This window comes from Pristis pectinata, chromosome 23, assembly GCF_009764475.1.
Source record: "Pristis pectinata isolate sPriPec2 chromosome 23, sPriPec2.1.pri, whole genome shotgun sequence".
Taxonomy (NCBI): Eukaryota; Metazoa; Chordata; class Chondrichthyes; order Rhinopristiformes; family Pristidae; genus Pristis; species Pristis pectinata.
In genome coordinates, this window is record NC_067427.1 from 8,527,858 (window position 1) to 8,553,557 (window position 25,700).

At 46.8% G+C, this 25,700-nt stretch overlaps 1 protein-coding gene across 3 annotated transcripts in view; it reads right to left on the reverse strand.

Annotated features, from left to right (window-relative positions):
• The window catches only part of garnl3 (GTPase activating Rap/RanGAP domain like 3), a 351,911-nt gene that overhangs the window by 10,450 nt on the left and 315,761 nt on the right, over positions 1 to 25,700 (reverse strand). For all 3 annotated transcript variants that reach the window (XM_052036962.1, XM_052036963.1, XM_052036964.1), the window contains 3 exons: positions 21,898 to 22,005; positions 20,515 to 20,633; positions 18,485 to 18,623 (listed from right to left, as the gene is read on the reverse strand). In XM_052036962.1, coding sequence (XP_051892922.1) covers positions 18,485 to 18,623; positions 20,515 to 20,633; positions 21,898 to 22,005 — 366 coding nt within the window. The remainder of the gene's footprint in view (positions 1 to 18,484; positions 18,624 to 20,514; positions 20,634 to 21,897; positions 22,006 to 25,700) is intronic.

Sequence of the window (25,700 nt, forward strand, 5' to 3'; positions counted from 1 at the left end):
ACAGAGGTTAAATTCATAAAGAACCCTTTGAGACGGGAAAACTCATACAACGGGGAGGTATAAATCCTTAACCTTTGCAGGGTATGCCAGCTGTGAGAAAAGGAAGTCAGAAAGTCGTTAATCTCCTCTCATTAAGGAAGCAGTAAATTAATCGCAAACCATGCTTGTTCTGACAGGCTGAAACAAAGGTGCAGGGAGGGTGCTTCCCCTGACTGAGGGGACAGGTGCTGGGAATAAGGGGTAGATCATTGATGACTGAGGTGAGGGGAAGAAATTTCTTCAACCAGTTGGTGAACCTTTGGAATACTCTACCCCAGATGGCCGTAGAAACTCAGTCATTTGTTCAAACATAGATTGATAGATTACTGGACAATTAGGGTGTGCAGGGTCAGGGGGTTAGTGCAGGAAAATGGCTTTGAGGTAGCAGATGAGCCATTATCTTACTGAGTGGCAGAGCAGGCTCGACAGGTGAGACAGCTTACTCCTGTTCCTATTCTTTATGTTTTTTGTGAACTTCGTACACATCTTAATAACTTTTTGATTCTGAGTTTCTCTCAGGAAACAGAAGGCAGCACAGAAACTCGACTCTGGGAGATACAAGAGACCGCAGACGCTGGAATCTGGAGCAACAAACAATCTGCTGGAGGAACTCAGCGGGTCGAGCAGCCTCTGCACACTCCCGTCTCCCCACCTTGATCCATCTGTTTTTTTTTCATTTTCCCTCTTTCCTCTCTCTCTGTCTGCCTCCATCTGTCGTCCACCTGCCACTGTCTCCCAACTCCAGCCCCGCTCCCCTCCCCTACCTGGCACAACCTGCCTGTCATCTTACACCCCTCCTCAGTCCACCAATCACCTCGGGCTCCTGTCTCACCACTCCCCTCCTCCTCCTCACACGGGCCATCTGCCTTCTCCACTCTCAGTCCTGAGACAGGGTTTCGACCCGAAACGTCGACGATTCCTTCCCCCCCCCCTTCCACCCCACAGACGCTGCTCGACCTGCTGAGTTCTTCCAACACATTGTTTGCTACTTGATTCCGAGACGTTGTCAAAAATCAAGAGAATTCAAGTAACAAAATGAGAATTTGACTTCCTGTGTTGCTAAAACACTGCGCACCTGATCATGACCCAGTCACAACATCTTGAACACAAAGGAAATCTTGCTGGTAACAAATTAAATCTCTGGTGGGTGTTTTCATTCACCCCTGTCGGGTGGGAATGGGAATTGAGACACAGTGGGAATGGGGCAGCAGGGATACAGCTCTTCTGAAGGTGTTTTCACCAATGTCTGCGTCGATCCAGTTTTGGTCAGTGCACTGAGGTCAGCCATCTTGACAACCACCTAACAGAGGCAGGGGTCTCCAATGCAAATCTGTCCCCTACACTAATTGGGGTCATACAACAATTGAGGTTCTCTGGACGTTGAGGTCTACAATGTCTGCTGCATGGAATAACATAAGCTGCACATCTCCCTGTTGACTGGAAAATTGCTGTCAGTGGCCAGCCAAGTTGCCCATGAAACGTCAGCTGCAAGGTGCTCAGGAAGAGAAGTCTCCACTACAGTTTGTAAATGATACAGGAGGGGAGGACGGTGACATAGCTGGTAGGGCTGCTGCCTCACAGCACCAGAGACTTGGGTTCGATCCTGACCTTGGGGGGGCTGTCTGTGGGTGGAGTTTGCACATTCCTACTGTGACCGCGTGGGTTTCCTCCGGGTGCTCCGGTTTCCTCCCACATCCCAAAGACGTACAGCTTGGAAGGTTAATTGTCCACTGTAAACTGCCCCTAGTGTGTAGGTGAGTGGTAGAATCTGGGGAATTGATGAGAATGTGGGGAGAGTAAGATATTTCACACAGTGAAACACGTCTTTTTGCGTTACTGAGAATGTGCTGGGGGGCAGCCCGCAAGTGTCGCCACCCTTCTGGTGCCAACATAGCATGCCCACAACTTCCTAACCCCTTACGTCTTTGGAATGTGGGAGGAAACCGGAGCGCCCAGAGGAAACCCACGAGACACACAGGGAGAACGTACAAACTCCTTACAGACAGTGGCGGGAATTGAACCCGGGTTGCTGGCGCTGTAATAGCGTTATGCTAACCGCTACACTACCGTGCCACTTGGGACTGATGTGGGATTTGTGTAACTGGATACTTGATGGTCAGTGTGGACTCGTGGGCCGAGGGGCCTGTTTCCATGCTGCATCTCTCTCTATGACCACGTGCTCATTCTGGCCTCACAAGAATCCCCAGCCTTGATTCCCACCCTCCCTTGCCCTGTGTCTCTTGCCAGCAGTCACCTCCCTCCAGCCCCCACACCTTGCCCCTCATCCTCTGCACAGTGGAGAAGCTGTCACGCCGAAACCTACCCCATGTGACAGAGACGACTGGAGACACAAGAGGCCGCAGACGCTGGAATCGGGAGCAACAAACAATCCGCTGGAGGAACTCAGCGGGTCAAGCAGCATCCGTTGGGGTGGGGGGGGGGGGGGGGGGGAGGGAAGGAGAAGGAATTGTCGATGTTTCGGGTTGAAATCCTGTCTCAGGACTGAGAGTGGGGAGGGGAAACGGCCAGTACGAAGAGAGGGGAGTGGTGAGGCAGGAGCCTGAGCCCGAGATGACAGGCAGGTTGTGCCAGGTAGGGGAGGGAAGATGGGGTGGATTTGGGAGGCAGTGGCAGGTGGATGATAGATGAAGGCAGAGAGAGAGAGAGAGAGAGACAGGCAGAGAGAGAGATAGACAGGGAGAGAGAGAGAGAGAGAGAGAGAGAGAGAGAGAGAGAGAGAGAGAGAGAGAGAGAATGAATGAATGAATGAATGAATGAATGAATGAATGAATGATTGAGGCAGATAAGCAGGAACACCAAGGGCTCCCAGTGCTGGACTCTGGTGAGAATGGGAACCATTAGGGGAGAGGCATATGGCAGATGGAACAAGAACCAGACGGAAGAGAAGTTGGGGTGCAGGGAAACCTGTGGGTGAACTGTGTGTGTAGTGGGCGGATGGAACTGGGAGGGGCAGGGCGACGAAGATTGGTGATGGGGGGAAGGTTGAGGGAAAGGGGACAAAAATGGGATGACCTGAGGGGACTCAGAAGGAGAAAGTTGGTGGGGGGGGGGGGGGTGGAAGAAACGACCCACTGGAGGAGAGTGCTACCCAAAACTGGAAAACGCAATGCTCATTGGGTGTGGAGAGTTAGAGAGGATTGTTTACTGATAAACGTAACTCCTAGCCCAGGGTTACACAGGACAGTCAGACATTTGATCCCCGGGGCGAAAATGGCTAACACAAGGGGGCATAATTTTAAGGTGATTGGAGGAAGGTATAAGGGGGATGTCAGGGGTAAGTTTTTTACACAGAGAGTGGTGGGTGCATGGAACACACTGCCGGCAGAGATTGTGGGGGCAGATACATTAGGGACATTTAAGAGACATGAATGATAGAGAAATGGAGGGCTATGTGGGAGGGAAGGGTTAGATAGATCTTAGAGCAGGATAAAATGTCGGCACGACATTGTGTGCCGAAGGGCCTGTACTGTGCTGTAGTGTTCTATGTTCTAATTGGTGACTGGCAGGGAGATACTGTGCAGTGAATAGCAAGGGAAACGGTTGTTAAAGGATTCGAGTAAAAGAGCTCCAATTATATAGGACCCTGTGAGACCACATCTGGAATATTATGTGCACATCTGCCCTCCCTTAGGAAAGATCTCCACGTAATACAGGGAGTGCGGTGAGGGTACACTGGTTTGATAACCTGTAAGGAGAAATAACACAAACTGGACCTGTGCAGACAGCAATAGATCTTAAGATGGTCAGAGAATTGGGGAAGAGCGGTTTGAGCAGGAAACTAGCAACGACATAAAGGATCAGCCTGAACATCTTGAATGGAGGAGGTGTGGCAGGGAGGTGGGGAGAGGGGAGGGTGAAGGTTGGAGACAGTTGTTGGAGGGAGAAAAGCAGGAACACAAAGGGTTACTGGTGCTGGATTCTGATAAGGAAGTGAGAGTGGGAAACATTTGGGGAGAGGCGTTTTTTCTCTTCTTGTTTTAATTTCTTACATTTCTATTTTGAAAGGACATTGCCCTGGAATAAAGTAGCAGCATTGCTTTCCAACACACAAAGTGCCAGTGAAACGCAGCGGGTCAGGCAGCATCGATGGTGAGAAATGGACAGTCAATGTTTCTGGTCGAGACCCTGCATCTGGTTGGCCTTGCTCCAGCCTGGACCCAGCACTGCTCTCCAGTCTGCTCCTGAAACTGGGATCCACTGGATTCAAATTCAGGAGAGTCGATCGTGATGACAAGGGTGCCGCAGTGGGTAGAGCTGCTGCCTTGCTGCTCCAGCGACCCTGGTTCGATCCTGACCTCAGGGGAACTATCTGTGCGCAGAGTTTGCACGTTCTCCCTGTGACCGCGCGGGTTTCCTCCGGGCACTCTGGTTTCCTCCCACATCCCAAAGGCGTGCTGATTGGTCGGTTAATTGCCTGCTGTAAATTGTCCTTCGTGTGTAGGTGAGTGGTGGGAGAAAGACATAGAGTCATACAGCACAGAAACAGGCCCTTCAGCCCAACTGGTCCATGCTGACCAAGATTCCCATCTAAGCTAGTCCTATTTGCCTGCATTTGGCCCATATCCCTCTAAACCTTTCCCATCCATGTACCTGTCCAAGTGCCTTTTAAATGTTGTTAATGTACCCGCCTCAACCACTTCCTCTGGCAGCTCGTTCCATATATGGACCACCCTCTGGGTGAAGAAGTTGCCCCTTGGGTTCTTATTAAATCTCTTCCCTCTCACCTTAAACCTACGCCCTCTAGTTCTTGATTCCACAATCCTGGGAAAAATAACCCATCTATGCCCCTCATGATTTTATACACTTCTATCAGACCACCCCTCACTCTCCTGCGCTCCAGCGATAAAAGTCCCAACCTGCTCAACCTCTCGCCATAAGTCCCTTGAGTCTCGGCAACATCCTCGTAAATCTCCCCTGTACTCTTCCCAGCTTAATGGCATCTTTCTCATAGCAGGGTGACCGAAATGGTGAGAGAGAATAGGTCAGAGGGAAGTAAGTGGGGGAATGGGATCAACGGAATTGCTCTGAGACTCAGCATAGACTCAATGGGCTGAATGGCCTCCATCCATGTTGTAAGGAACTAGGAGGAAGGTATGAAAGTACGACCTCATATTGTCACCCATTTACTATTATTAACTGAGAAGAAAAACATTTAGGATATAATTTAGTCAACTAATGATTTACAACTGAAAAGTTCCATCAGTTTATAGATGAAACTTGGGGACTGAATTTCTGCTTTCATCTCTTGCCAAAATATTTGTTAGTCTTTTATAGTACATAACATATAAATGAGTCAGCACATAAAATATACATGAATCTGTTTGCAACACTATACAACAATAAAGTGTTGTTTTATGATCACTGCATTTCCTGTGTATAATGAAAGGCAGATCCTGTATTTGTGTCCTGGAGTGGCAAATCTAGGGTTTGTTAACATATGTCATTCTTGTGGGGCTCAATCAATGAAAAAAAGCTGAAGTCCAACTGTTGCAGTGCAGACACAAGAGACGGCAGACACTGGAATCAAGAGCAACAAACGATCTGCTGGAGGAACTCAGCGGATCCAGCAGCATCCGTGGGAGGAAAGGAATTGTCGACGTTTCGGGGTGAAACCCTGCGTCGGGACTGAGAGTGGAGAGGGGAATAAATTGTCCCTAGTTCGTTGGTGAGTGGTAGAATCTGAGGAATTGAGGAGAATGTGGGGACAGGAAAAATATGGGATTAACGTGGGATTAGTACAACTGGATATGTGATTGGTGTCGACTCTGTGGGCCGAAGGGCCTGTTTCCATGCTGTATATTTCTCTGTGACCACTTGTACTCATTCTGGCCCCACAAGAATCCTCAGCCTTGATTCCCACCCCCTGGCCCTGTGTCCCTTGCCAGCAATCACCTCCCTCCAGCCCCTACACCTTGCCCCTTATCCTCTGCACAGTGAAGAAGCTGTCACATCATAACCTACCCCATGTGAGAGAGAGGATTGTTCAGTGATGTGTAACTCCTAGTCCAGGTTACACAAGAATGCTCCACTCTCAGTCCTGATGCAGGGTTTCAACCTGAAACATTAACAATTCCTTCCCCCACCTCCCCCTCAGATACTGCTTGACCCGCCGAGTTCCTCCAGCAGATTGTCTCTTGCTCCAACTATTACAGTAAAACTCCGATAATCCGCCATCCCACTACTCGGAATTTCCGATAGTCCGGCATCTGCCTAGCTCAGATCTGTTGCCCAAGCCCCCTTTAACGTTACCTGGACCCTGTTCCTACACTCTTTTTGAGCTCACCAGGGTTCTGTTTCTAGCACTCACCAGGGCATCGTTCTGTGCTCTCTTTGAACTCACCGGGGCATCGTTCTGTGCTCTCTTTAAAATCTTTGGGGCCCCATTTCTGTGGTCCTTTTAAATTTACTGGGGCGTTGTCGTCGTGCTCCTTTGAGAACACTCCAGATTGAATTGAATTCCCCAGTTGCCATGATGGGCTTCAAGCTCTGAATGAATGGTCCAGGAGCAACAAACAATCTGCTGGAGGAACTCAGTGGGTCAGGCAGCACGTGTGAGGGGACGATTCGTGTCAAAACCCTGCATCAGGAGTGGCCCAGGACTCTGGCCACTGTTCCAGTAACTTAAGCAATATACCAAATTCCAGAGTTTGAGTATGAGTGGAAGGAGCTGGATGAATGCCGAGCTCACAGGGAGTTCAGGGCTCAAGGAAACACAGTGATAAGGAGGGAGTGAGATACTGATTTGAAGAGAAGCCTGATAACATTTAAATCAAAATGTTGCTGGTCCAGAACACTCTCCCTAACAGCATTGCTGGTAGGTCCACGGTATACGGCATGGTAGTGTAGCGGTTAGCGTAACGCTATTACAGCGCCAGTGACCTGGGTTCAGTTCCCGCTGCTGCCTGTAAGGAGCTTGTATGTTTTCCCTGTGTCTGCGTGGGTTTCCTCTGGGTGCTCCGGTTTCCTCCCACATTCTAAAGATGTACGGGTTAGGAAGTTGTGGGCATGCTACGTTGGCGCCGGAAGCGTGGCTGCCCCCAGAACGCAAAAGATGTGTTTCATTGTGTGTTTCGATGTACATGTGACTAATAAAGATATCTTATTTTCTCTTACATGTGACTAATAAATAAATATCAATAAATATCAATATCAAGGACCACAATGGTTCAAGAAGGCAGCTCACCACCACCTTCTCAAGGGCAACTAGGGATGGATGATTAAATACTGGCTCAGCCTGTGAAACCCACATCCCTTAAACAAATACAAAAGAAAGCTCACACAGAGGATGGTTGGAATTTAGAACGCACTCCCTGAGCAGTGACAGAGGCAGAGACCCTAATAACATTGAAGGAGTATCTAGATGAGCACTTGAATTGCCAAGACATGGTAGGCTGTGGACCAAATGCTGGTAGATGGGATTAGCTTAGATGGGTGCTTGATGGTCAACATGGACATGATGGGCCGAAGGGCCTCTTTCTGTGGCGTATCACCCCATGACTCTCAAGGATTACTGCGAGTGTTGTGCTGTGTAAGAAGGTTAAAACTAGAGGGCATAGGTTTAAGGTGAGAGGGGAAAATTTAAAGGGGACCTGAAGGGCAACTTCTTGACACAGAGGGAGTATGGCATGAGCTGCCAGAGGAAGTGGTAGAGACAGGTACAATTATAATGGTTAAAAGGCATTTGGGCAGGTACCTGGATAGGGAAGGGTGAGAGGGATAAGGGCCAAATGCAGGCAAATGGGACTGGCTCAGGCAGGCAACTTGGTTGGCACGGATGAGTCGGGCCGAAGGGCCTGTTTCCATGCTGTATAACTCTGTTAGAAATCTACTCACTCAAAGTAATATTCATGCAAAGTTAATCATTAAAAATCCTCAAAAACCTCTTTGCTTCCATGTACTAATAAGAGTGACAATTCTACAAATTTTTCAAGGCACCAACGAACAACAGAATCATTCCTAAATCCATACAATTTATATTTCAGGAGCAGTGCCAGGCAGCTGGAATTTGGGAGGCCAAACACTGCATGCAACGAGAGTCCTTCCATCATCCGATGGGACACAAGACATCAGACTTTTTAATAAAAGAATTGGAAACTCAGTGGTTCTCTTTCTAATGGAGCACTATTACAAAACACCCCTCTTTAAGTAAAAGCCAGCATCCCTTTATTAGGTTACCCTGCAGTTAAGTAATACCCATTAGTGAAAGGTTCCCAAGAAGAACAAAATGCCTCCTCATTTACTAATTAGTTCTAATCATGTATTCCATTCAAAAGATGCAGAAATTCTAATCTCAACCCTGTAGGCATTTAAAGTGGCATTCGGATTTCCTGCATGTGATCACTGCCCTCTGGATTTACAATCAATCCCCTTTATTGAGGGACAGCGGGCTTGCTTTCAGAAGCAGGTAATAGCTTCAACACAGCAAAACTCTTCAAAGCTTTTCATGCGACGGTTAGCAAACAATATCTGACATTGAGCTGCTTCAGGTGATATTTGACCAGGTGAGCAGAAGTCTGGTCGAAGAGGTAGGTGCTATGAAGTTTCTTAGGAGAGGGATGGACAGAGATGGAGCAGTTGAGGAAGGGAATTTTGGAGTTTAAGAGCCCAGGGAGTTGAAGGTCATTGGTAGAATGATTAAATCACGAAGCACATTAAAAAAAAAGGCCCCATGTGTCTTCAGAAGGCTTCATAAAAAATTAGGCTGACAGCCCTGTGTGGTATTGAGGGGGAGCTGCATTGTCAGAGTTTTAACCTCTCAGACGAGACATTAAACTGAGGTTGTGTCTGCTCTCTCAGGTGGTGATTAAAGATCCCTTCAACTGCTTCGAAGGCCAGGGAAGTTATTGATGACCCTAGCCAGGACTTACCTCTCAACCAAAATCATTGGTGTTCCAGTCATAGTCACACTGCTCTTTGTGGGAGCTTGCTATGCCTAAATTGACCGCTATCTTTCCATTACCCTACAATTCATACACTATGAAGTGCTTTGGGATGTCCTGAGATTGTAAAAGTTGTTTTATAAATGCAAACATTTCTTTGGGCTTCTTGCACTGTGTTGTAACGGAAACGGAAGAAATCCAAAATTAAGACATTGTCGGTTAATTTTAAAGTACAGAGCAATAATTCAGTTTCATAAACAAAAGGTGAAACTCCTAGTTATGGAGTCAGTGTTACTAGTACTGTGGAGGAGTCTATTATCTCTTCTGGACATCAGCACCTGCAGGTAAGGAGTTTGTACGTTCTCCCCGTGTCTGCGTGGGTTTCCTCTGGGTGCTCCGGTTTCCTCCCACATTTCAAAGATGTACAGGTTAGGAAGTTGTGGGCATGCTATGTTGGCGCCGGAAGCGTGGCCACACCTGCGGGCTGCCCCCAGAACACTCTACGCAAAAGAGGCACTTCACTGTGTGTTTTGAAGTACGTGTGACTAATAAAGATATCTTATCTAATTACCATCCTCCATTAAAACCCATTGCTAAGTCCCTCCATCTCCTTATGCTACCAACAGGTTTTAACAGCAGAACTTCCATCTGGAGATGAAGATGGTGAAGAGCTGCTTAAGTAAGTGGCTTGACAAACTCTGCTCTCTTGTTAGTGAGGATATTTGATTGAAGAATGTACAATATTCGCAGATATGACAAACTCCAAGTGGCCATAAAATCGGTGCCAAATGTACGTCGTTGAGGTGATCCTTTCCATGCAATTGATTTTCATACGATGGTAATGGATTATCTCTCTGGACTGTCCACTGTGGTGAGTATTCCAAGACCAGCCAACCCCTCAGCCTCTGCCTGCCTTCAAGATGCAAGCCATTCGTTATTTCTACTGCTCCCTATCTAAGTTCTTGGGCAACATTTATCAAGCGGGGAAGCTGATCGTAATTTTGCTGTGGGATCAATGTCCAACAGTTGTGGGAAAGGATACCACTGGCCAACAAGGGGAAGAAACTGGTCTCTAACAGCTGGAATTTTGGGATGAAAAATAAGATGGTGATGGGCGTGATTACATCCTGGGCCAGAACTCCCGTTGTGGTGTGTTACTGTCACTCACTCTGTCATGTCCTGGGGGACTGAAGGAAACCAACAGGTCAACTGAATGAATGAGCAATAGATTCCCTGTGCGTAAGTGGGTCCTAGAAGGGCAGTTCAGGTCAGGCCAGTTAACTGCAATGGTTCACCTGTTTTTTAATGGAGCTGGTTGCACTTATAAGCCACCAGATACTTTCACAACATCCTTTTGCAAATGATCCACACCTTGTCACCAAGTATCATTGAACAAGGGGCAGCGGCCTTGCAAAGCAGGTTGTTATCTGCTATTTATTAGGTGGTACCAGAGCCCGCCGTCTCTACCCTTGCTGATGACCCCTGGTTAAGCAATTCCTGGGTTTAAATATTCCCAGCCTTCTTTTCGAATCCATCCCTGCTCCCTACCTGTGAGATCTGGTTCCAGCCCTAGGATCCTAGAATGGTTCCAGCAAAGAGGGATTTCAGCTGCACTGTTTCTTTAATTCCTCGATGAGCTTATCCCTCTCTGCCTCCATAACCTCCTCCACAGCCCTGTAGCTTGGAGCATCCAGATCAAGGTCAGGACCTGGGCAATCCCACTAAAAGCACATGGATGGCAGAGATGGTGTGGAGTGGGTGGCCATCAGAGAGATGCTTAAAGGACTTGCCCCCTACTCATGAGGTGCTCCCTTACTGATGCCACAGACTCCAGTGAGGTTCCTGCTCAAGGGATCCGAACATAACCGCTGGATTCCATCCCGAGGTTTTCCAGTTTGAAGCTTGTCATCTCCTAAAGTTTCTTGAAAATGTCTTCTAGACTTGGAGTGTATAACAGATGGTTTTCTGTGATTGGTTCAGTATGTATTCGACCGACAGTTTCTTTTATAATTCGCATCTTGCTATTGCTCTTTGGAAATTCTTTCCTGGATTGCAATAAGACTGGCATCGAGGAAAAGGGAAAATGCTGAAATACTCACCACGAAGGCAGCAGGGAAGAGAGAAACTTCTAAATCTGCAGAGAAGGTGGCAAGGTTGAGAGAGCAGAGGGTGGGGACCAAGAGAAGTTGAGTGACAAAGACTGTTGTCAACCAGGAGGGGGAGCCGAAGGCTTGTTAATGGCAGCTACCGTGTCTGGAAGAGGTGTAAATAGAGAGCGGGATGGAGGGAAGACATCCTGCTGGAACTTTTGAGTTTGAGAACAGAGTTGGAAGTCTGGAATAAAGGGGTGATGGGAGAGCTTTGCAAGTCAGGCAGCTTCTGCGGTGAGAAGAAAATAGCCAGGGATTGAAAAGCAAAGCGATGCAGATGCTGGAAATCCGAAACAAAAGCAGAAAATGCCAGAAACAGTCAGCAGATCAGGCAGCAACTGAAGAGGAGGAAATACAGGTAATTCCCCAGATTAGTGAGACCCCCACCTTGAAAGATTATCAACCCGAAATGTCAGTCCTGCCTCCCTTCCACTGCAGGTGCAACCTGATCAGCTGAGCACACCCTGTATTCCTTGTTCTTACACCAGAACCAACCAGTTCTGCCACAAACTGGAAAGGTTGGTTATCTGAATGTTAAATTCGAGGTTGCGTCCCTGTGGGATTGAAACGCACCTAGAAAGAAGAAGAGACACTGTAGCGTAGCAATTAGTGTAACGCTTTACAGCGCCAGTGACCCAGGTTCAATTCTGGCCACTGTCTGTAAGGAGTTTGTACGTTCTCCCTGTGACTGCGTGAGTTTCCTCCGGGTGCTCTGGTTTCCTCCCACATTCCAAAGACGTACGGGTTAGGAAGTTGTGGGCATGCTACGTTGGTGCCGGAAGCGTGGCGACACTTGTGGGCTGCCCCCAGAACACTCCACACAAAAAAGATGCATTTCACTGTGTGTTTCAATGTACATGTGACTAATAAAGAGATCTTCTCTTATCTTCTCAAGCTTCTATTGGGCTTTGTTAGGACTGCGTAAGAGGAAGAGGGCAGAGAAGTCAGAGTGGGAGAGGGTGGAGAATTAAAGTGACAGGATGCTCAGCTTCACCTTATGGACTGAACAGAGTTGTCTGCAAGTGGTCTCGCAACCAACGTTAGGTTTCCCCAGTGAAGAGGAGGACACGTGGCGAGGTCTAAAGCAAGACATTAAGCTGGGAGAAGTGCAAGTGAATTGCTGCCTGACCCGCTGAGTCTTTCCATCATTTTCTGCCTTTGTTTTAAATTTTCAGCATCTGCAATTTTTTGATTTTAATTATAGCATCTGGATGATTGGATAATTCCCCTATCAATCAAACCTAGAAAGATTATGAGGCTTGACTGACAGTGGAATTACCCAATCATGCCCACCTTGTAATTAAACAGCAAGAGATTAAATGTGTTTGTAGCCTCCTCCTTTGGCAAATGCGTCCAGGTTATGATAGGAGAGGCTGTTGGAGTTTTTCTCCTTCTTGGATGCTTTAAATAGACTGGAATAAATTGTTGTTGTACAATCTGCTTCAAGGCTGGTTGAACATCCCAGCCTGCATCTAACTTATCAGCTGAGGTCGGGTTGTCAGCACAGACTGTCAAAATAAAACAAATCTGCTCAAGTTACAGGAGGATCTCAAGACAAGTAGATTAACTGTCCCACTGTAAATGCCCCGAGTGTGTAAATAGAACCTGGGGGAGTTAACTGGAATAGGGGGGAAATAGAATGGGATGAGTGGAGGATTAATATAAATGGGTGCTTGATGGTCAGCATCGACTCAGTGGGCTGAAGGGCCTGTTTCAGTGCTGTGTGACTTTGTGATGCCATGACAGCAGCAACTTTACAACTTCAGGGAAAACAAAGGATCGGCAAGAGGTAATTGTTCTGGTTGTGTCATGTTAACGTTTTCCTGCTCCCTTTTCTGTGGGTGAATGTAGCAAAACACTCCAAATTAAAAGGACGATATACTTAGCTCGGGATCAAAGATCTGCCTCTGTAAAATCTGCAGACTGAGGGTTTTGAGTGGGCTGGTGTACTTAATGGTGAAGGAGCATCTTCTACACCAAAGACATTAATGCATGATTTTACACAGTAAGGCTTCTGAATACTTTAGAGGAATAAATCTAAACATGTTCTGCTTGTTTTGCCCATCTAAAATGTTCTATTTGACCACCAATGAATTTAAGACACATTTTCCTCTCCCTCCCAACAACACCCCTCCAGGCACAGTAGTGTAGCGGTCAGCGTAACGCTTTACAGTGCCAGCGACCCGGGTCCAAATCCGGCCACTGTCTGTAAGGAGTTTGTACGTTCTCCCCGTGACTGCATGGGTTTCCTCCGGGTGCTCCGGTTTCCTTCCACGTTCCAAAGATGTACAGGTTAGGAAGTTGTGGGCATGCTAATGTTGGTGCCGGAAGCGTGGCGACACTTGCGGGCTGCCCCTGGAACACTGTGTGTTTCGATGTACATGTGACTAATAAATATATCTTATCTTATCTTATCTTATCTCATCTTATCTCACTTGTAGAGCAGAAGAGATCCAAGTGCTTCAGAGGGGTGATGTCCGGTGAAGATTGATAATGGCATTATCAGCTTAGGTTATCTAGAGCTCGTCCACAGAAATGGTTTAAAGAAGCATCTGAGAGCAGGGTAGAGAGGCTGAGGAAATTAGCCAGGGAGTTCTGGAGTTGAGCAGCAGAAGGCATGGCTGCCAATGGCAGTGCAGTGCAGGTGTCTCAGAGGTTCCTGTTTCAGCACCAGAGGAGGCCATTCAGCCCACTGACTGCTAGTACAGCCATTACCCCAGTGCTCCAAATTATTATCTCGGGGGCTTAATAAAGCCCATTTGAACACTATTAATGACCTTGTTTCCAACATCCCTACGTGTAGTGAGCTAAAGACGATAATGGTTCTGTGTAAAAGCATTTTTCCTCAACCCCTCCCCCCCCACCCCCCGGCAACAAATTATCCTGTAGTCCTTGATCCATCTCTGATGGGAACATCTTCCCTCTATTTACACTACCTAACCAGTCACAAGCTCATCCAGCCCCATCGCATCTCCTCTCAACCCCTTTCCTCAAGGAAAATAACGCCAGCTGCTTCAGTCTAACCTTGTAGCTGAAATCTTCTGTCTGGTCTAGGATTATAAAACTATCAGATAGGGAAAAGGAGCAAATCATGGAAGGATTTGAAAACAAGGATTGGAATTTTAGAACCAAGAACTTAACTGGGAACAAGAGCAATTAAGTTAGTACATGGTTGATGGGTTATACTGAGTTATTCCTCCCTGTAAATCCCCGTCCCTTGTTCAGTGAGACTGCCACACACACTCTCACTTGGTGGGAACACAGTGCACAATGTAATCGGGTGCTGTGAAAGCTAAGTGCTTATAGAGCAGTACAGCACGGGAACAGGCCCACAATGTTGTGCTGAACTAATTAAGCTAATGACCATTAATCCTGTCTGTTTGCACATGGTCCATATCCCTCCGTCCTCTGCACATTCATCTGCCTATCTAAGAGCCTCTTAAGTGTCTCTATTGTATCTGCCTCCACCACCATCCCTGGCAGCACATTCCAGGCACCCACCACTCTCTGTGTGAAAAAAACTTGCCCCACACATCTCCTTTGAATTTTTCCCCTCTCAGCTTAAATGCACGCCCTCTGATATTAGACATTTCAACCCTGGGAAAAAGAAACCAGCTCCCTACCCATCTATGCCTCTCATAATTTTATAAACTTCTATCAGGTCTTCCTTCAGCCTCCGATGCTCCAGAGAAAACAACCCAAGTTTGTCCAACCTCTCCTTATAGCACACGCCCTCTAATCCAGGCAGCGTCCTGCACCCTTTCCAAAGCCTCCACATCCTTCCTATAATGGGGCGACCAGAATTGAATGCAATACTCCAGATGTGGCCAAACCAGAGCTTAGGTCTACTATTTATGTCCAATAGCCAATGTAAACACCACTGCTTGCACAAAGTGTTGCCTTGTTAATAACTATTGTTGCAAGCAGCTGTTCCAATCTCTGATTTATTGGATCCCTTGGCAAACTTCTGAAGAATTTAGTATTTGCTGCAGTACCATACTCACTTGCTGTATCTGTGGCTAGATGACGCACACAACAACTTTTATTAGAATTGCAAGGGCACACTGCTCTGGTTAGCGGGAAAAATGTCCCTGGCATTGGCCTCCCAATACTTTAAACATGATGAAAACTTGAAGTAAAACATACACTAATCCAATTGGCAAATAATGTAGGGCCTAGATTTCAATCACTGGAATTACATGAGATTCTATTTCAGCTCTGGGCACCACTTGGGATTGAGTTGGCTTGTCCATCAGGCTGACCTGATGGAGTTTAATCTATAAAATGCACAGTTGGCTCCATGTATGCCTTGAAATCAGATTGAAATGTCACTCCTCTTCTTTTGTTCCTTCCTTAAGTGTTCCTCTATGAACTCCAGATAATTCCCCAATGGCTCAGTGCCAATCCCAATCCCTGAGAAATTCTTCCAGAGGCTTCCAACTTTCTGAGTCTTTATAGATGTTGTAACAGAGATGTATCCTCTCCCTCGGAGAGATTACCTCTCCCTAAGGCTGAGGTCCTTGTGAGGAACAGGTGGCAAATAGAGATCTGGGGAGGGAGGGGGGGGGGAGAAGATTGGGAGGAGTAAACATCCTTGGATTTCCTCAGTCACCTGAAGGTAGGCACAGAGAGAAGGTTGAGAACAGGTCCCAGTTGGGTGGGAGCGAGGTCCACCAAAAATGGAATGAGGTGACGTGCAAGTAGATACATTCAGCCTCTGCATTCTTGGTACAGCAGCTTACACTTTTACTCTTAAGCTAGAAATCTCGGGATGACACGGTGTGTGCTACTCAGATGGTTTTCAGCCCATACATTCAGGATTAATTGTACAGATTTACTGGAAACGATGGTCGCTTTTCTTCATCGCCACTCCTGAGATACTGAACATGCTCAGAATTAGGCATCGTGTCCTTAAAGTGACAACGTGCTGTGTTCTTAAAAGGAAAATGCAACCATGTAGCACAAGAATAACATAAGATGGCAAGGTTATGGCACTCCAGTGCATAGGAGGTAATTGATCTGATATCACCCATTTCGAAGCATCAGCAAAAATCTAAACAAGGGCTCCCTGGGTAATGGATGACCTGAATTATAGAAATCTAACTTTACGCAAATTCTCCCATACATTATTAAAGCATTGTTCAAGATAGTAATAAGTAATAACACAATGTTTTGTGGTATTCATTATTAAGTGGATACAGTATATGTTCCAGTAGTTTAATTATGGGTAGTGTTGGTGTGATTATTCAATGAAACAAAAGATTTATTGCAAATGTGCACAGAGGGACATCATACGAGTAGCTGTAAACAAAAATGGACATTTCTGACTTTCCGAGAAATTGGCTTATAGACAATTCTCAGGGACAGAACCCTTAAGTAACAGAGTGCCTGTACAAACCGTCTTTGTGTTACAAACACCTGACTTATGGACAACCCCAAGATACAAACAAGCTCCCATGATATAACTAAATTCAAAAGTCCAATGTACGTGACTAATTTGCTGCTTTGGAACGGCATGAGACTTTAAATCAATAGCTGTATTGCAGGATGGGAATCTCTCTTTGTGATCTCATTGGAACTTCGGCAGGGCAAAACATTATACTATTGGCAATAATGCCAATAAACATTTTCCCAAAATAGCAGTGGAGTTGGCAGATATGGGCAACAGTCTTGCAATCAATTGGATTCCTCAATTGCAATCAGCAAAATATCTTTATCATCCTTCAACATTTTGAGTTCAAATATCCAGCTGAGTGCTTCTGTGTTGTCAGACTGTGTTTCTGACATAAAATCCTGGAACTTATTCAAAACTCCTTGAGTTGATGATAGCTTTTCAAAAGAAAATTGGTTAAATATTTGAAGGGGGAGAGTCTGCAGGGCTATGGGGAAAGAGTAAGAGAGAGGAGTTAAGCAGATAGGTCCTTCAAGGAACTAGAAGAGAATGGGACCAGCAGCACACATTCTCCATCATCTGTTGGACCCAGAGATGAGATTCATCAGGCCTGATATCTGGACACAAACTGGGGTCAGGTTATGTGAGCCCAGGTCATCTGGAAGTGTTCTGGTAACCCAAGGCACCCAATGAAGTAAGTGGTTTATCCTCTTCAGGAGCCTGACTCCTGCATCAGGAGCCTGATGCTTGTTGGTCAAAGTTCTGGGTTGTTGTGTACAGACCAGCAAGTTTTAGAGGCGTCACAGCAACCAAGCAAAGAAGGAGGCAGGTTTTTTCCTTGACCCATTCAGGGGCCGGACCAAGGAGCAGTGTGATGCTACCTGGGACCATGTTCAAAACCACTACCCTCTCCTACTAGGGTTAGGGTTAGCTGAAGGTCAGCATGACCTCTTTATTGGTGGGCTTCACTGCATGGCTCACTGGCAAGTTGCTGGAGGTCGTACACTAGCACAGTTGTGAAGTAATCGATGCGCTATCCGTAGCGGTTAGTGTAACGCGATTACAGCGCCGGCAACCCGGGTTCAATTCCAGCCACTGTCTGGAGGGAGTTTGTACGTTCTCCCCGTGTCTGTGTGGGTTTCCTCCGGGTGCTCCAGTTTCCTCCCACATTCCAAAGACGTACGGGTTAGGAAGTTGTGGGCACGCTATGTTGACACCGGAAGTGTAGCAACACTTGAGATGAGATATCTTTATTAGTCACATGTACATCAAAACACACAGTGAAATGCATCTTTTGCGTAGAGTGTTCTGGGGCAGCCCACAAGTGTCGCCACGCTTCTGGCGCCAACATAGCATGCCCACAACTTCCTAACCCGTACGTCTTTGGAATGTGGGAGGAAACCGGAGCACCCAGAGGAAACCCACACAGACACGGGGAGAACGTACAAACTCCTTACAGAAAGCGGCAGGAATTGAACCTGGGTCATAGGCGCTGTAATAGCGTTACACTAACCGCTACACTACCGTGCAGGCTGCCACTAGAACACTCTACGCAAAAGATGTATTTCACTCTGTGTTTCGATGTGCATTTGACTAATAAAGAAATCTTATCTTACCTCATGGACCATTTTGGGCGCAAACATTCAAGCCCAAATCTCTCGCCCTCGATACTTGGCACTTGACCAAGACTGATTAATTCCAACTCCGCCACATTGTCCGTCCACATCTCCCTCAAGTTTCCGACTATCCCAAGGCTCCCTCCACTGCCTCCACACCAAACTGCCTCCCTCCAGGATTCGACCTGATCTGAAAGTCACGTCCTAGAGCCTTCTCCTCTTCGTCACACCTTGCCTCTGCTACATGTTCCTATCAATGGCTCCTCTCCCCCTGTCTGATGCCTCTGAGGGAGTCCATTACAATGAAGAGAAATGACCCTTAATCCTCCAGATTTAAATCCCCATCGAGTCTTCAGGCATCTGGAGGAGGGGCATGTTCGTGCTTACCTTCACCTTGAGAGGAGGGGAGGACAGGCATCTCCTGACCTGTTGGTGTTTGTGGAGAACTCTGCGAACTTGCCTCCTTCGAGCTGCCACAGGAAGTTGCATTCATCGAAGCAGCAGCGGATGTAAAGTAGATGTCTGACTGAAAAGATAGAGGAGGAACAACAGTCGGCTCCGGGGGTGAATATTTCCTTTGAGGGGAAGGGAGGTCGTGATGGGAATGGAATGACCTCAGCCCAGACTGCTGGTACGATTCCACCTACACTGAGATGCCTTGACCCAATAGTTCCACATGGGCATTAGGGCACTCTGTACAGAATTAATTTATCACAGGTTTCCAGCATCTGTGGTATTTAATTTACAAGATGATAAGAGGCATAGATCGAGTGGACAGTCAGAGACTTTTTCCCAGTGTGACAATGGCTAACACGAGGGGACATAATTTTAAGGTGATTGGAGGAAGGTATAAGGGGGATGTTAGGGGTAGTTTTTTTACACAGAGAGTGGTGGGTGCTTGGAAAGCACTGCCTGCAGAGGTTGTGGGGACAGATACATTAGGTATATTTAAGAGACTCTTAGAAAGACACATGAATGATAGAAAAATAGGGGGCTATGTGGGAGGGAAGGGTTAGATAGATCTTAGAGCAGGATAAAATGTCGGCACAACATTGTGGGCCGAAGGGCCTGTACTGTGCTGTAGTGTTCTATGTACTTGCATATACCAGTGACCAACATCAGCAATACTTCTGCAACAGGAATTATCTGTGATTGTAATTAAAAGCAAAAGTTCCAGATATACAACATCTTTAATGTCCCAAAGTGTCTCACAGGACACTATATACTCTGACAGCCCATAAGGAAATATTAGGATAGATGGCCAAATGCTTAGTCAAACCAATAGGCTTTAAGGAGCATTTTAAAGTTGGAAAGATTTACAGAGGGGATTTCAGAGCCTGGGAGCTCGAGAGCTGAAGGTACAGGTGCCAACTTAAAGCAAATAAATTCAGGGGGACGTTCAAGAGACCAGAATTGGAAGGGGGCAGAGATCTCAGAGGGTTGCAGGGCTGGAGGAGGTTACAGAGGCAGGGAGGGGCAAGGACATTGATGAGTGTAAAAACGAGGGTGAAAATGTTCAAACCGAGGTGGTGCTCAAGTGGGATCCAGTGATTGGTCAATGAGGATAGGGGAGAGTGGGATTTAATATGAGTTCGGAGAAGAGCAGCAGAATTTTGGATGACCTGTGGTAGAGGATAGACTGAGAGAAGGTGGGCAGGAGTTGGACAGCAGCAGTTATTCCTGAAGTTACTACAAAGGTACGGACAAGGACAGAGCCCGGCTCCTCGATCAGAGCTCAATAGATCCCTCCTGTAGGTATTGGCCATGGCCAAGCCCTGTTCCGATTGGCCGTGGAGAAGTCGAGTTTCGACTGGCACAGTTGGGTCAGGTTGGGTTCTGATTGGCAACAGTCGGGTCGGGACTTGTTTTAACTTAACACAGCAGGTCTGTGCGCGAGGCATTCAGCTGCTGGTGAGTGGGGCTGCACACCATGGGTCCCAGTGCTGGGTGTTCAGCGCAGGCTTGTTGTTTGGAAAAGTTTTTCCCAGCTCTGGCTCCTAAACGTGATGAGCAGAAACTACTAATTCTTATTTACTCTCAGAAATACACAGCATTCTCCAGTGAACATGTCATGGTTTTAACAGCACACGCACACATGAATAAACACGTGTGTGCACACACAGACACATAAATGAACATGGTGCATGCACATACACACATGTGTGCACATAGACACATGAATGAACATGGAGCACAGACACGTATGAACATGTTGCGCACATATATACACTCGCACACAGTGCAGCACAATCTCACACATCCTTGGTGCTTTCATTTTTAAATGCATTTGCATCAGTCTGTAAAGCTTTCTGACCATTAAATACTTCCACCATTTACAGATATCCTAAGTTCTGGTCATGTTACAGTTTCTAAATACGCACAAATGCAAAGATATGGTCTGCACCAGCGGCTCATACCTGTGATGCTGTGAGGTGGAGTTCAAGCATTACAGCCGTGTGGACAAGGTTTCCATTTACTACCAGCCGAATCTCAATGGAATCAGTGGTGAAGGCCAAGATGTAAGGAAACGCACAGACTGTGGGAAGGAAAGGTTAACAATGACGTTACCAGGAGATTACCTGACTTTCCCACTGCGTCCCAGCGTGTTCCTCTTGAGCGAAGTGGGAGGGCACAGGAGGAGAGTCACGGTGTTGATGTGAAGTCCACAGCAGAGGAGTGAACACCAACAAACAGTGAACTGACGCAGCAAGATGCAGTTAGACGGCTGCTGAGCTAATGCTGGGAGCCCGCAGTCTCTGGGAAGAGGAGGCCTGAGGATGTCCAGAGTGGCTGATGTTGAATTAGGGACTTCCCAGACTAAGGGAGGGGAGTGTAAATGTAGAAGTGTGTCAATGTGGGGTCTCAGTGTGGGGGGAGAGAGTCTGTATGTGGGGGGGGGTGGTCAGTGTGGGGGTGTCAGTGTGGGGAACTATGGGCGGTGGTCAGTGTGGGGGATGTCAATGTGGGGGCTGTGGAGGGGGGGATCAATGTGGGGGACTGTGGAGGGGGGTCAATGTGGGGCAGGTCATTGAGGGGCAGGTCAGTGGGGGGGGGCTGTGGGGTGTCAATGTGAGGAGTGCCAGTGTAGGGGGGGTTATTGAGGGTGTCAGTGTGGGGGGTTAATGTGGGGGACTGTGGGGGGGTCTGTGTGGGGACTGTGGGGAGTGCCAGTGTGTGTGGGGGGGGGTCAGTGTGGGGGACTATGGGGGAGGGGCAGTGTGGACAGTTTGTCAGTGGGGGCCAGTTTGTCAGTAGGAGCATTTTCCATGTCAACCGGTTTGCCAGTTGCCTCTCCCAGTGCGGACAGGTCTATCCCTGGGTGCGGCACCAGGAATCTGTCAGTGAAGGTGGGCAGAATTGCCCGACAGGGTTGCGTTGCCACAGTGGATGGAGGAATGGGGCAGTTTGAAGTCTGCAGTCACTAGCTCGGGGGAGAGTTGGTCAGCATCTCTTGGAGACTCCACACCCTTGTGCTTGGAGTGACCAGGTCTGTAGCTATCTGGTTTCAATTCTGAGGAAGCACTGTACACTCCAGCCACAAACACTGAATCTCCCAACAACTACTCACAGGGTTGATGCAGCCCCGAGAACAAGTGATAAGTGAAAGCACTTCATTAACTCTGCTCACTGGAAAACAAGTTTCATCTCAAAAGTTTAATTCCCTTCTTTGCTTTCACGCATCAGCCAATTAAATCTCAATTGCTAAGCAACAAAAAGCAATATCTTTAGAAAATCTTCAATAATTGCTCTCTGAAGCAACTTATAATTAACAAGGCTCCTGGGATAAAAGGTGTTTATACCTATAGAGTTCGGAACCTGGTTCCAGCTGAAATGGAAGTCAGAAGCTGACGGCTGCAACAATGGAGAGCCTCCGTTAAAGGGACACACCTTCTTGTAGTAGCAGACATCTGCAACGCAACAAAGGAACACTGTATCACTTCATTGTTGACTGGAATTAAATACAAAACCTCAACCTCTATGACCCAGAGGAAAGTGGGAACATCACTGCCTGCAGGGTCTCCCTCCACCCTGCATGCCGTCCTGACTTGGAAATGTATCACTGTTCCTTCATCGCCATTGGGTCTAAATCCTGGAACTCATTGCCCGCTCCAGATGGACCGCAGTGATTCGAGGAAGGGGCTCAGCACCACTTTCTCAAGGTCCCGGCAGCAACATTCACATCCCATAAACTGAAGATAGGTAGAGGTAGGAATGGCCTTAATCCAACATTCCTCACTCTGTGCAACAAACATACAAAGCAAAGCATTCTGAAAGTAGGATCCCACACATTGAAGGGGGGCATTTACCCATCTGGCCTGTGCCATCTCTTTAGAAGTGCTAACCAACTATCTACACAGCCCTGCTCCCCCTGAAAAACCCTTTGCCTCTGATCCTGGACATATTTGTTCAATTGCCTGTTGAAAGTTGTGATCCTGATTTAATCACCTTTCAGGCAGCGGAGGCTTTATCACTCAGCTCAATGATCAGCCCGATCTCTCTTGCTGGTTACCTTACCTCGAATCTCTGTCGTCTGTTATCAATACATGCCAATGGAAACAGTTTCTGTTATCAAATGCCTTCATTCCTTTGAAATCCTCCACTAAACCTCCTGTGAATCTTCACAATTTTAAGGAGAATAACTCCAGTTTCTCCAGTTAACCAAAGTTGTCATAACTTTCAAAATAGCTTTTGTTTACAGGCTTAGACTGTCATGTTCCAAGTTTCATGTAGAGTAGGCAATGCAAATAGATTTTGAAGCAGTGCAGTGTTCAGGCATTTTACTGGGAGACTGTGCTCTGCATTGAATGACACTCATCTGAGGAAACTCGGAAAATGTGCAATGTGCAGGAATATAAGGAGGCAAGATCGGCAAGTTCGCAGATGTCATGAAGGTTGGTGGAGTTGCTGCTACTCTGGAGGACAGTCTTAGGCTACAGGGTGAGATCGATGTGTTGGTGAAGTGGGCTGAGGAATGGCAGATGGAGTTTAATCCAGATAAATATGAGGCTAGGACATACACTACGAATGGTAGGAACCTCAGTTACAAGTCCAAACATCCTTGAATGTGGCAGCGCAGGTAGATAATGTGGTTATGAAGGCACATAAGATAAGATATTTATTTATTTGTCACATGTACATCGAAACGCGCAGTGAAATGCGTCTTTTTGCGTTACTGAGGATGTGCTGGGGGCAGCCCGCAAGTGTCGCCACGCTTCCAGCACCAACATAGCGTGCCCACAACTCCTAACCTGTACGTCTTTGGAATGTGGGAGGAAACCAGAGCACCCGGAGGAAACCCGCGCAGACACACGGGGAGAACGTACAAACTCCTTACAGACAGCGGCGGGAATTGAACCCAGGTCGCTGGCGCTGTAATAGTGTTATGCTAACTGCTGCACTACCGTGCTGCCTTCATTAGTCGGGGCACTGAATTCAAGAGCAGGGAGGTTATGATCCAACTCTATAAAATATTGGTCAGACCTCAACTGAAGTACTTAGTTCTATTCTGGTCACCACACTATAGGAAGGATTTGATAAATGTTGGAGGGGATGCAAAGTAGGTACACCAGGATGTTGCCTGGGATGGAGCATTTCAGTTATGAGGAGAGACTGGAAAGGCTGGGTCTGTTCTCCCTGGAGTGGAGAAGGTTAGGAGGGGATATGATTGAGGTATATAAAATTATGAAGGGTATAGATAGGGTAGACTGCAAGAAATCTTTTCCAATATCAGAGGAAGATAAAACCAGAGGACATAGATTTATGGTAAGGGATAAAAGATTTAGAGGGGATCTGAGGGGGACCTTTCTCACCCAGAGAGTGGTGAGTACCTGGAATACACTGATCCTGCACTGATCCCAGATTTTACTGTCCACATTCCCATCAACTCCTCCCAGATACTACCACAAATTACAGTGACAAATTACAGTGGCCAATTAAACTAACAACCTGCACATATTTGGGATGCGGGAGGAAGTGGAGCACTTGGCGGTCACGGGGAGACCGTGTAAACTCCACACAGATGGTACCTGAGGTCAGGATAGTACCTGAGGTCTGGAGTTGTGAGGCAGCTGCCCTACCAGCTGCGCCACTGTGCTGCCTCATGTCAAGGACTACAGGCCCAGACTGATAATGTTACCAATCCTGTTGACGTTGATTATGGGCTGCCCAGTAGATTACTCCAAATTGGAATTATTTAGGATTTGAACTGGTCAAAATTCTTTTCAGGAAGAGAGGAAAAGTCAGCAACATTTATAGCTCTGGTGACACCAGGAGCACTGAGACTGTTTTCAATGAATGCAATTAGAACTGCCTTGGTGTGTGGTTCATAACTGAACCTTGGAACACTAACATAGCCACACTTACATTTACAGAGCATCCCTAATGTAACAAAGTGTGCCACGAACACTTTAAACAAAATCTGATATTGAGCCACATAAGGATGAGAAATGGGATTGGTGTAAATAGTGTTTGATGTTTCTGTGCTGTATGACTCTATGACACTATAGTGGAGGTGACCAAGAGCTTGGGCAAAGAATTAGGTTTTACACCGTGTCTGGAAGCCAGAAAGAAAGGTGAAGAGGGCTGGGGCGGGAATCCCGGGGCTTGCTTTGTCAGCTGAAGACAAGGCCACCATTAGGAGAGCAATTAAACTTGGGATGATCAAATTCCCAGAGTTGAAGAAATGTAGGTAACTCAAAGGGCTGAGAGGGTGGAGATTACAGAGCTGAGGATGGGTGAGACCATGGGAGCATTTGAGCATAAATGTATAAGTAAAGAGTTCTGCAAGGGTTTAATTTTCACTGTACAGCAAAATAACTGTGTGCAGAAACCTAAAATAAGACAGTTGTTTGCAGTTCACCATTGTCTAATGACAGGAGAGTTGCAACCTACAAATGCCCTGTGGTGCTGATGATACCACAAAGGTAGACAGAGCTGGCAGGTGAGAAAATCGCTCAAGTTAAATTTTAAACTAACTTTTCTCAACTTTATGGCACCGAAATTCACTGAAACAGTTTTAAAAAACACCGAAGAAAACTGTTTAATGCTTACTTTGGTAGAGATCTACAAAGATAACCTCAAAATATTTGAAAGCATAGAAATTTGATTCAATAGCTTTGTAATTTCTGTCATATAAGGGGAGACATTTGTGAAGGCAGAGGGAACGTAAAGCAAGTGAAATTGAAGAGAAATGATTAATGCATTAATCGTTAACGTTCCACTGCCTGGATGGCAGGCAGGTAGACTGTGCCAACCTGCTGTCAATGTTCTGAGATCAATGGTTGCAAGGTACTCTGTAACCTCAATGCACCTTACCAGGCAGCCTTCTGAAGAGCTACGGGAGTAATTGCAATCCTGGTCCAAAGCAGATTGTTTGCCCAACAGTAGTATTGACAGGCAAGTCAATGACCGAAAAGCAACAAAGTAAAATTTGAGACACAGGATTTAAATTTAAGAAAGGATGTGCTGACATTGGAGAGGGTTCAGAGACAATTCACTAGAATGATTCCAGGAATGAGAGGGTTAACATATGAGGAAGGTTTGATGGCTCTTGGGCTGTACTCCTTGGAGTTCAGAAGAATGAGGGGGGACCTCATAGAAACAT